This window comes from Microcaecilia unicolor, chromosome 2 (assembly GCF_901765095.1).
Source record: "Microcaecilia unicolor chromosome 2, aMicUni1.1, whole genome shotgun sequence".
NCBI lineage: Eukaryota > Metazoa > Chordata > Amphibia > Gymnophiona > Siphonopidae > Microcaecilia > Microcaecilia unicolor.
This window is the reverse complement of record NC_044032.1, coordinates 18954684-18967018: the sequence shown is the minus strand read 5'-3', so window position 1 is coordinate 18967018 and position 12335 is coordinate 18954684. Positions and strand designations below refer to the sequence as shown.

At 50.4% G+C, this 12335-nt stretch overlaps 1 protein-coding gene across 1 annotated transcript in view; it reads right to left on the bottom strand.

Moving 5' to 3' along the window:
- The window catches only part of STOML2 (stomatin like 2), a 41155-nt gene that overhangs the window by 16005 nt on the left and 12815 nt on the right, over positions 1–12335 (bottom strand). Inside the window, exons 3-4 of the mRNA XM_030192823.1 lie at positions 9006–9105; positions 2337–2395 (exon numbers count right to left, since the gene is read on the bottom strand). Of these exons, the coding sequence (XP_030048683.1) occupies positions 2337–2395; positions 9006–9105 (159 nt within the window). The remainder of the gene's footprint in view (positions 1–2336; positions 2396–9005; positions 9106–12335) is intronic.

Here is a 12335-nt window from a genome sequence, read left to right as displayed (position 1 = left end):
ATGTGGATCCTCATCTGACTCCCATGAGTGGTCCAAATCAGAGACTCTTCAGCATTCTCAGATGCAACTGAATGAGTCTGTGCCGACCTTGGCCTAGTGGAACAAAGTCCACATCCCAAACAGCACTGAGGTACAGCCCTACCCTCTGACTCCGGGGAAGCTTCCTCCCCTGACGTCAAGAATGGAACTGCATGCATTGATTCTGATACCCTTCGGGGCGCCGGCATCGAAGATCTCTGCACCCGCATTGATGAAGGCTCAGAGGGGGCATGAGGATGTTCCGCTGGTGGCGCGAGCGCCCTCGATGCCTGAGCAGTAATTGTGCCAGCTCCTCTCTTAGCATGTTCCAGAACTGCACATTGAAGGCGGGCATCGGCAAAGGCTTGAGAACCGGGGGAGAGGCAGGCTGAGAAGATGTCGGTGCCAAGCCAGTTGCAGGAACATGGCCATTTGGCGATTTGCGCACCATCACCTTTTCCAAGAAGATGGAGCGCTCCTGTCGGTGCAGGCACTTCTCGGGTATGGGAGGATCCAATGCCCTGGTGCTCCTAGCACCATGTGTCGAGCAAGACCGGTGCTTATGCTTCTTGGTCTTCGCTGATGGATAGAGTCCCGGTCTGCGTGTGCCGACGAGGATTGCCACCGAACCCTTGCGCACCCTCTTTGTTGGGTCTGATGCTGACTGGTCCCAGGTCTACTATCAGTGCTCGATGACGAGGAAGGTGGAAACTTCCTCGATGCTGGTGTGCTACCAGCGTGTGTAGAAGACTGAGCAGCCATGGAGGTCAATGCTATCGGTGCCGAAGTTGATGTATCAACCTTCGAGCCAAAAAGCTGCTCCCGTTGAACCTTCTGCGCCTGCTGAGTTCTCACTTGCATTTGCAAAAAAAGAAAAGAAGCAGAGGGGTCATGGTCAAGTCCAAGGCACTCGATGCACCAAGAGTGCAGGCCCATGACAGAAATCACCCGATTATACTGGGCGCACTTCTTGAAGTCACTAAGAGGTCTTCAGAGACATCAAAAAAAGAATCTCAGCTCACACGTCAGGCGGGAAGGCACCAGCTCAAGTGCGGTGGGATGCTGCTAGAAACTTCTACAACACTCACTAGTCAGCATCCTCACCAGGCTCTGTCGGATGATGTCACCCACATGTGAGAATATGAAGGCCTGCTTGTGCTCAAAGAAGAGATAATATTAGCAGAAGCTGACAAAGCATAGATACCAGCTCTATGGGTGCAGTGGATACTGAGCACCCCCAATACTGAGCAAGCTCCTTCACTATAAGGACATAAGAGTAGACATATTGGGTCAGACCAATGGTCCATCTAGCCCAGTATCCTGCTTCCAACAGTGGCCAATCCGGATCACAAGCACCTGGCAGAAACTCAATTAATAGCAACATTCTGTGCTACCAATCCAGGCGCAAGCAGTGGCTTTCCCCTCCTCCCCCCATGTCCATCTCAATAACATATGGACTTTTCCTCCAAGAACTTGTCCAAACCTTTTTTTTAAACCCAGATACACTAATTGCTGTTACCACATCCTCTGGCAGAGAGTTCCAGAGCTTCACTAATCTTTGAGTGAAAAAAGTATTTCCTTCTATTTGTTTTAAATGTATTTCCATGTAATTTCATTGAGTGTCCAGAGAAGGGTAATCAGCTCACAGAGCAAGCAAGAAACATGTTGAGGTTCACAGTGAATGTTAACTTTATCTAAAAATCTTCGAGGCTTTCTAGTCCTTGAGACAAGCCATACCATTGGCCTGATCTCTTCAAAGCATGAAAATACTAGGAGACTGCGGTTGCTGGTTAGACTGTAGGTAAGATCTCCAGTGAACTTGAGCATTTAAGAGCCGTCCTTTAAAATTATTGGGAATGCTACATGCAATTCAAAAATTGTTCGTAATCTTGCTACCCTGTTGGATGCAAGGTGCTAAAAGAAAAAAATTATACCCAAATCATTATGACTGAAGAGGAAACTATTATTAAAACCTTCCAAACCATTAGCAGAACCTCTCCCACACCTGGAGGGGGCACCAGGATGCTAATTCATGAAGAAGGGGCCTGTGCCCTCTTCACTACAATGCACATCATCTCCTCCAGCTGGACGGGGGCATCAGGATCCTCAGCCATGAAGAAAGGGGCTTCTCCCCATTCAGTGCAAGATACTGCCTCTCCCCCATCTGGAAGGGGCAACCAGGATCCTCAGCAGAAAGCTTCTGCTCCCCATTCACTGTCAGACCTGGGGAGCTTTTCACACACTACGCTGAGGAGCCAAGAAAGCTCAAATATGCTGCAGCCAAGGTGGTGGCAGGTGTGTCCAGTGCCCTCAGGTACCTTATAAGGGTCCATGATCCGAAGGTAGAGCACGCCATCAATCTGCAATGTAACATTATCTGCAAAACATGAAGAGGAAATTTGGAATTATTATGGAACTGACAATATTAGAACTAAGAGAGTGTGTTATACGTATGAGTTATGGAAATGTTGAAACCCCTGGCTAGGTCTTTGGCTGCAGCAGTGTAAAATAATCATCACAATGCTTTCTATCGCAGTACTATAAAAGGCACACACCAACAATGAATCCTCCATGTCAGTCACAACTGGAATAGTTGCTCGAAGTTCAGGCCTGGAGACCAGGCGCCAGTTCTGAGTCAAATCAAGTCACAGAATTATACAATACTGGAACAGCAGAGGTAACCACAGGACAGGAAAAGAGGTGCACTGGCAGAAATTGTGTGTGTGTGTGTGTGGAAATCCTGAAAATCTGACTGGCTAGGTAGGGGGCGATCTCAGTACTTGAAAAGGGAAAATTAGGTTCTTACCTTGGTAATTTTCTTTCCTTTAGTCATAGCAGATGAAGCCATTATGTATGGGTTGTGTCCATCAACCAGCAGGGGGAGATATTGAGCACTCAACTTTTCACAGTGCCTCATGGCCAGCCAGCATCACTGCCTCTTCAGTATTTGAAGCTTCCAAAGCAGTATGGCAAACTGCAATGGGAATAACATGAACTTTCCTCACAGCGAACGATGGCCCCTTAACAAGGGCATGAACTCAAAAGGAGGGAATGAACACATCCTCCTGGAGGGAATAAACTCGTCCTCCTCATTGTATAACTGGAGGGGATACACTCAACCTCCTGGAGGGAATAAACTCATCCTCCAAAACATAAACTGCAGGGAATGGACTCATCCTCCTATAAGTGAACATGAATCCTGAAGACTGTTTTCCAACTTTCTCCCAAGGAAGGAACTTCAGGAAACAGAACAGAACCTGAAACAGATTCACAGCATACAGACATCATACAGGGATGGCTCATGGCTTCATCTGCCTGTGACTAAAGGAAAGAAAATTACCAAGGTAAGAACCTAATTTTCCCTTCCTTGTCATCAAGCAGATGAAGCCATTACGTATGGATGTAACAAAGCAATCCCTATATAGGGTGGGAACAGGTCACACCACGCGCTAGCACTGTGCTCCAAAACGCGCATCCCTCCTAGCAGCCACATCCAGCCTGTAATGTCGGGCAAAAGAGAGCTTAGAAGCCCATGTTGCTGCACTGCATATCTCTTGACGAGAGAGTGCTCCAGTTTCAGCCCAAGAGGAAGAAATCGCTCTGGTAGAATGTGCCTTAAAGGCTACAGGCGGAGACCGGCCGGCAAGCAGAGAGGCTGAAAAGATAGTTTCTTTGAGCCAGCGGGCAATAGTGGCTTTAGACGCTGGAGACCCTCTGCGAGGACCTGATAGCAAAACAAACAGATGATCATAGATCCTGAAAGAGATAGTAACTCGCAGATACTGCAGCAGAGTCCTGCGCACATCCAACAGGTGCAACTGCCCAAAAGATTCTGGAAACTCCTCCTTATCAAAGGAGTGCAAGAAAATAGGCTGGTTTAGGTGAAACGCTGAAACCACCTTAGGCATGAAGGAAGGCACGGTCCGAACCGTGACCCCGGACTCTAAGAATTGCAGAAATGGGTCTCTACAGGACAGCGCCTGGAGCTCTGACACCCGTCTCGCCAAAGTAATGGCCACAAGAAAAACGGCCTTTAGTGTCAAATCTTTCTCCGATGCTCGCCGAAGCGGCACAAAAGGAGAAGCCTGCAGGGCCTTCAAAACTAGCTCCAGGTTCCAAGCTGGACAGGGTGCTCGCACGGAAGGCCGGAGCACCCCACTAAGAAACCGTGCCACATCTGGATGAGCAGCTAAAGACACGCCTTCAACCTTACCACGAAGGGAGGCCAACGCTGCCACTTGCACCCGCAGGGAATTATAGGCCAAGCCTATTTGTACACAATCCTGCAAAAAGTCCAGAATCGGCGAGACAGGAGCCCGCATGGGTGTGATCGCTTTTGAAGCACACCAAGACTCAAACTGGCGTCAAATCCTGGCATAAGCCACGGAAGTGGAATGCTTGCAGGCCTGCAGGAGAGTGGAAATGACTGTGTTTGAATAGCCTTTGTCCCTCAATTGCGCCCTCTCAATCGCCATGCCATACCTGTGACAACAGGTTCGGTACCAGAGGTAAAGGAAGGGGAGCATCTGTCGGAGGTCCGCATACCAAGGCCTCCTGGGCCAATCCGGGGTGATGAGGACCACTTCTCTTGGGTGCAGCCGAATCCGCAGGAGCACGCACCCTATCAAGGGCCATGGAGGGAACACATATAGTAGGCCCGGAGGGCAGGGCTGAGTCAAGGCATCCAACCCTGCCGAGCGAGGATCTCTCCGTCTGCTGAAGAAGCACGGGACTTTGGCATTTGAACTTGTCGCCATAAGATCCATCACGGGCTTGCCCCATTTGGCACATATCTGCAGGAATACTTCGTCTGCTAGTTCCCATTCTGCTGGATCGATCTGATGCCTGCTTAGATAATCGGCTTGCACGTTGCTCTGACCTGCAATGTGAGCTGCCGACAGAAACTGAAGATGCAGCTCGGCCCAGTGGCAAATCTGTTCGGCCTGCGCAGCCAGTGCTCTGCACTGAGTGCCGCCATGTCGATTTATGTAGGCCACTGCTGTCGTGTTGTCCGACATCACTCTGACAGCCAATCCTTCCAGGGTCACTTGAAAGGCCAGAAGCGCCTGAAACACCGCTTTCAACTCCAGTCGGTTGATGGACCACTCCGACTCCTCGGGTGTCCATAGACCCTGGGCATGCTTCCCCTTGCAATGTGCGCCCCAGCCCTTCAGGCTGGCATCTGTCACTACTAGACACCAATCGGGGAGCGCCAGCGGCATTCCTCGCCGCAGCATGCTGTCTGAGAGCCACCACTCCATGCTGAGTCGGGCCGCAGGGAGCCAAAAAAGTCTGCATTGATAATCCTGAGAAACTGGAGACTATCTTTGAAGTAGGGAATACTGTAGCGGTCTCAGGTGCGCTCTCGCCCAGGGCACCACTTCCAATGTGGCTGTCATTGATCCCAGCAGCTGGACAATGTCCCAAGCTCACAGGCGGGGCATCCTCAGGAGCAGACGGACCTGATTCTGAAGCTTGCACCGCCTTAGCTCGGGTAGGTATACATAGCCCAAGTCTGTGTCGAACCTGGCCCCCAAATATTCTAGAAATTGCGAGGGGGTCAGGTGACTTTTGGCTATATTGACGACTCAGCCTAGAGATTGAAGTACTGGCTGTAGCTTGATAGCTCTCTGTTACAGAGTCCGCTCTGATGAGCCAGTCGTCTAGGTACGGGTGAACCCTGACACCTTTTCGCCTGAGCAAAGCAGCTACTACCACCATTACCTTCAAAAGGTTCGGGGAGCTGTGGCGAGGCCAAAAGGCAAGGCCCGGAACTGGAAATGTTTTCTCAACGCTGCAAACCTCAGAAACTTCTGGTGCGGGGGCCAAATTGGTATGTGCAAGTAAGCTTCTTTCAGGTCTAGAGACGTGAGAAACTCTCCTGGCTGTACCGCAGCAATGACGGAGCGCAGGGTTTCCATGTGGAAATGCCGCACTCAGGGACTTGTTTAATTCTTTTAAGTCCAGAATAGGACGAAAAGACCCACCTTTTCGCGGCACCACAAAGTAGATGGAGTATCGGCCGTAGCCGTGTTCGGCGGGAGGTACCGGGGACACGGCCCCTAACTGAATCAGACCTTGCAAAGTCTCCTCTACCGCCACCCGTTTGGCGGCAGAACCGCATCGGGACTCCACAAACACGTCTCTTACTGGGGCGTTGAATTCTAGTCTGTAGCCATCTCTGATCAGGTCCAGAGCCCACTGATCTGAGGAAATATTGGCCCACTCCTCAGCAAAGAGGGAAAGACATCCTCCGATAACAGGAAGTGAGGAGGGGGCCGGCGCACCATCACTGAGAGGGTCGCCCCTGAACTCCAGGCCTAGAGCCGGTGGCTGCGGAACGCTTGTCCGAGCGAAAGGAGTTCCTCTGCTGAAAAACGGGCACGAGAAGTGAACCCAGCAGAACACCCCGGGCGGTACCTTCTAGCTTCACGGAAGCGAGGTCTATAAGAGGAGTGGACCGCCTGGCCCTTGGAGGAAGGCCTCGGCCTATCTTCGGGCAAGCGCTGGGGTTTAGGATCTCCCAGGCCTTTAACAATTTTTTTTTTCCAACTCCTCACCAAACAGGAGAAGGCCTTGAAAGGGCAACTTCACCAACCTTTGCTTAGAGGCCATATCCGCTGCCCAATGTCGTAGCCAAATAAGACAGCGAGCCGCCACTGCTACTGCCATTTATTTAGTCGAAGCTCTTACAATATCATAAAGGGCATCAGCCAAAAAGGACAAGGCCGACTCCAGCCGCGGAGCCACATCCTAGAAGGGCTCCGCTCCATCTCTGGGCTGTTCCACTGCCTGTTGCAACCAGGCCAGGCAGGCTCTAGCAGCATAACAACTGCATGCAGACGCCCGTATAGTGAGACCTGCAATGTCAAATGACCGTTTAAGTGCTGATTCCAGTCTACGGTCTTGAATATCCTTCAGGGCAACACCTCCTTCAACAGGGAGGGTAGTTCTCTTTGTCACAGCTGTGACGAGGGCATCTACTTTAGGCACTGCAAAGCGAGTCAAATGCTCCTCACACAGAGGGTATAATTGCCCCATAGCCCTGGAAACTTTCAAAGGTCCCTCAGGGTCAGCCCACTGAGCGGAAATAAGCTCTTGGATGGAGTCATGCAAAGGAAAGGCTCGAGCAGGCTTTTTGGTACTAGCCATCCTAGGATTCACAGAGGAGGCCGTGCCACTGTCAGGCTCTTCAATAGAAAGGACCTGTATGGCATCTGAAATAAGCGCTGGCAGCTCATCACGGTGGAAAATCCTCACCGCGGAGGGATCATCCAGATCCTGTGGTAATTCTGCACCTGACTCTGGCTCCTCAGACCACGAAGGCCTGCCACAACTCTCCGAATCCTCACAGCCCGACCACGGGGGTGGGGGGGGGGGGGGGGGGAGAAAGGAGGTGCACCACAATCTGAACGGGAATTAGCCCTTCTACGCTTTTCTTTATGCCAATTATCAGGGAAAATAGCCTCAGCGGGCAGTCCCAGGCCAGAATCCACCGGGGGGGACAATAGAAGGGGCCTCAGACGACCCTTGAGGGAGAGCTCTTTCAGCATGTATGCTTTATGCAATAATAACACAAATCAGGGGAGAAAAACTCGCCCTGGGCACCCAGATCCCGTCCAGGGCTAGCCGCTCCCTGAATAGCCTCAATTCGAGGTCCCCCGCCGGGCTCAGGGCCTCTCCGTCTCTACGGAGGCCGCGCCATGTGGAGAATTCAAAATGGCGTCCGCTGCCAGCTCTGAGTGGGAAGAATCATCGCTCGCCATGCTCGGGCCGGCTCTTACACCTGTACAGCACGATTTACAGAGCCCCGCTGCTGATTTGCGCTTCCCACACCGGGAACAGCGCTTTACATTCTCTGCAGCCATCGCCGAAAACGGCGGGAAAATTCAAAATGGTGGTTTCACGCCAAAAACGCCCCGATCGCGGGCCCACCCCGGAGGAGTAAGAAAACACTCTTACCTCACCGGACCGAGTATCACAGCTCCGGTCCCATAGAAGAATCAAAGGAAAACCTCTGTTCCATTTTTTTTTTTTTTAACGCTGTGAGGAAAGCAGAGGTAATAAGAACTCCGGAGGCTCAGATGAGTGGGAAAGGCAGGGAAAGGCGAACCAATGTGCCTACATCCACTGAGTGGGAAAGGACAGGGAAAAGCAAGCTAATATGTCCACATCCACGGGGGCATGGGTAAGGCAAGGAAAGGGCTAACCTATGTGCCTTCAAAGTGAAGCTGCTATAGCCTCTAACACCCCGGCTAACAACTGGCAAGCCAGGAGCCACCCCCAGGCAGATTTTTGATGGAGCTCGAAGAAGCTGCAGCCACCCTGCTTGGGGAGATAGAGAATACTGAAGAGGCAGTGGAGCTGGCTGGCCATGAGGCACTGTGAACAGTTGTGTGCTCTCTATCTCCCCCTGCTGGTTGATGGACACAACCCATACGTAATGGTTTCATCTGCTTGATGACAAGGAAACATACAATATCACTAGAATTTTCAAGTTTCTGCCTCAATCTGTTGACAGGGGGAAGATATCCCTTGGTCTGGACCGGTCTAGCTGGATGATAAGGAACCAACAATGAAATGGCACGAAAGCTGATCCCCCTTTTCCAATGTGTGGCAGCCCAAAGAGAAAGTAAGAAAGGGATGTGGAGAAAACCTGAAAACACATCTTTTCAAGAAGTCCCCCTGGATCTGCCTAATCCCACACCACCATACATCACGAAAAGTTCAGAAATGGAAAACAATAATATTAACCTCTCTCACAATATGCTAATATATCAACCTAAGCGTTTATTGTACTTCTGTATTATGTACTAGACTTGTACAAATCTAAATTTTGTAACCGCATTTTTAGCAATATGTAAGCCACATTGAACCTACCATATGGCGGGAAAATGTGGGATACAAATGCGATAAATAAACAAAAAGCAAACAAGGCCTAAAAGGGCTTGAGAGGAATCAAGACAGAAAAAGCAACATGCTCATACCCAGTGAAACGGCAGACTGCTCAGGAACGTTGATCACAATCTCCTTCAGGCTTTGTACGTATCTGATCCGATCCAAGAAAGGAATCAGGACATTTAAACCCTGGAATGAAAAAAGTGACCAAGAAGAAAGTCACGGATTAGAAACGGCTGGAGAACCGATAACTTACAGCCTGTGTCCACTGTCTTTCGAAATTCAACAGCCTGGATCAGCTATGCCGGCCAGCAATAACACAAAAGAACCTTTACATGCAACATGTGAATATTAAGTGCTTGAGGGAATTTCTCCTTGCTACAACAAATAATATATATCTATCTTCTAAGATCTCCATAAAAATAAAGGCAAAAGAAAGCACTCGTAACCATACTAGCTTTGCAGTTTCCCTTACATTCTGCACAGAACACTACATTTTAATGGATAGATGCAAAACTTATTATACCAACACTATGCTGCGCTGCAGGTTTCATACTAGAGGAATAGCAGAATTACAAGCAGAAAGATATGTACCCCAAATGCCCCCCTTCCCCAACTAGATGGTGTGGCACTACAGGTGATGAGGTAAACAAGACACTCACAACTACTCACAGGCACTTCTCCTGCCCACTGGATAATCAGCCACTGACTACAAGGGGAGACGCCCACAAAATGTGTAGCCAAATCCAAAAATTTCCTTTAGTTAGTATGCACAGTATTGGGAACATGGAATTTTCTTTCAAAACTGTACTGTGCCAGAAACTTGTAAGTCAGGCCTACGTGCTAACATTTGCAATTCTCTGAGAAAAACAAACGGGGACATTTCCAAAAAGCATAAATCCCTATGAAAAGGCCGTTTACCCCAAAGCTGTTCATCCTGTATGCGGTTAGGAATATACATAATGGACCAGAACGCACAGATAAGGTGAAATTAGATCTTACCTGCTAATTTTCTTTCCTCTAGACCCTCCAGACCGGTCAAGACGCATGGGTTATGTCCTCCTACCAGCAGAGGGAGACTGAGAAACACTGAGCTTTTGAATACTGTATATATAACCTGTGCAGTACATCCACTAGCCAGTATAACCATGACAAAGCAGAGAAAACCAAAACACCAACTAGAACTAACAACCCCGTACGTGGTCACTGTCAACTGGACACTTTCTTCATATCTTTCATTGTGCCCTTTGAATTGTGTGTGCTTCCACAGGTGGACTAACAAACATGGTCACACCTGACCAGACTTATACAAACAAAGTCTGAAACCATAGAAACCACACTCAACAGCTGCCAAGATAGAACAACAGACAAACCGACCTCCTGGCCTACAGTACAGACAGGGCGGGCCTTGACCGGTCTGGAGGGTCTAGAGGAAAAAAAATTAGCAGGTAAGATCTAATTTCACCTTCCTCCACGACCCTCCAGACCGGTCAAGACGCATGGGACGTACCCAAGCAGTAAGATCCTAAGGGCGGGATCCGCGTAGGCCAGAGGTCAACACTGCAGCCCCAAAACCTGCCTCATCCTTGGCATGCACATCAATCCTGTAATGTTTAACAAAGGAATGCAATGACGACCAAACCGCCGCTCGACAAATATCTAACGGAGGAATCATACTACTCTCCGCCCAGGAGGTTGCCATTCCCCTGGTAGAATGAGCCGAAAATTCCTTAGGGACCACGCGGCCCTTCAGCAAATACGCCGAAGCAATGGACTCCTTCAACCATCTAGCTATCGTAGCTTTGGAAGCTGCCGCGCCCTTCCTTGCACCACCATGGAGAACGAACAAACGATCAGAAAGCCTATAGTGTTGAGTTCTGGAGACGTAACAGCGCAAGACTCTACGCACATCCAACTTGGCCAGTCGACGCTGCTCCGCATCCCCCGCCAAGTCACCCAACACTGGCAAAGAAATCACTTGATTCACATGAAACTCTGAAACCACCTTGGGCACAAAGGACGGCACCGGGCGCAACGAAACCTTCTCCTTAGAAAAAACCAAAAAGGGCTCTCTACACGACAAAGCCTGAAGTTCTGACACTCGACGAGCTGAAGTAATAGCCACCAAGAACACCGTCTTTAGGGACAGATCCTTATCTGAAACAGAAACCAAGGGCTCAAACGGTGGCCTCACCAAAGCCTCCAAAACGAGATTCAAATCCCACGGAGGCACCATCCGCCGCCGGGGCGGGCGCAGTAACTTAACACCCTTCAAAAATCGAACCACATCAGGACTAGAAGCTAACGACCTTCCCTGGAGCTTCCCACGGAAACACGACAAAGCCGCTACCTGCACCTTCAAAGAAGACAAGGCCAAACCCCTGTCCATACCATCCTGTAAAAACTCCAAGACATCTGTCACCGACGCCCGAAAGGGAAGAACCTGCCTACCTGTACACCAATGCTCAAAGACTCTCCAGACCCGGATATACGCCAGTGAAGTGGACTGCCTACGCGAACTCAACATTGTATCAATCACTCTGTACGAAAAACCTTTCTTCCTTAACCTGTGCCTCTCAAGAGCCAGGCCGTAAGCGAGAACCGATCCGGATCTGGCATAACTATCGGTCCCTGACACAACACCCCTGAATCTGACAACGGCAGAGGATCCGCTATCGCCAACCGCACCAGATCTCCGTACCACGGCCGACGTGGCCAATTCAGAGCTAACAAGATCACTTGTCCGGGGTGCCGAGCGATGCGCTGAATCACCCGACCGACCAACGGCCACGGGGGAAACACATACAGTAACTCCTGCGGCCACGGCATTAGAAGCGCATCTATGCCTTCCGCTCGAGGATCCCTCCGACGACTGAAAAACCTCTGAACCTGAGTATTGCGGGCCGTTGCCATCAGATCCATCACGGGAAGTCCCCAGACCGCTACAATGCGACTGAACACCGACCGATGAAGCGACCACTCTCCGGGGTCTAGAGCATGCCTGCTTAGGTAATCTGCCTCCACGTTGTCTACTCCAGCCACATGCGCCGCGGAGAGCGCCAGCAGATGGACCTCCGCCCATTGACACAACAGCACCGCCTCCTCCGCGACCGCCTGACTCTTTGTGCCCCCCTGACGGTTGACATAAGCCACGGCGGTGGCGTTGTCGCAAAACACCCTGACTGCTTTCTGCATCAGCACACTCTGAACGCCTGAAGCGCTAGTCGAATAGCCCGGGTTTCCAGACGATTGATGGACCACTGAGCTTCTACCTGAGACCAGCGTCCTTGAGCTACCTGACCGAGACAATGAGCTCCCCAGCCCTGAAGACTGGCGTCTGTGACAAGAACCACCCACTGCGGAGCCTCCAACGGCATTCCCTTTTCCAGATTGCCTGGATCTAGCCACCACTGGAGACT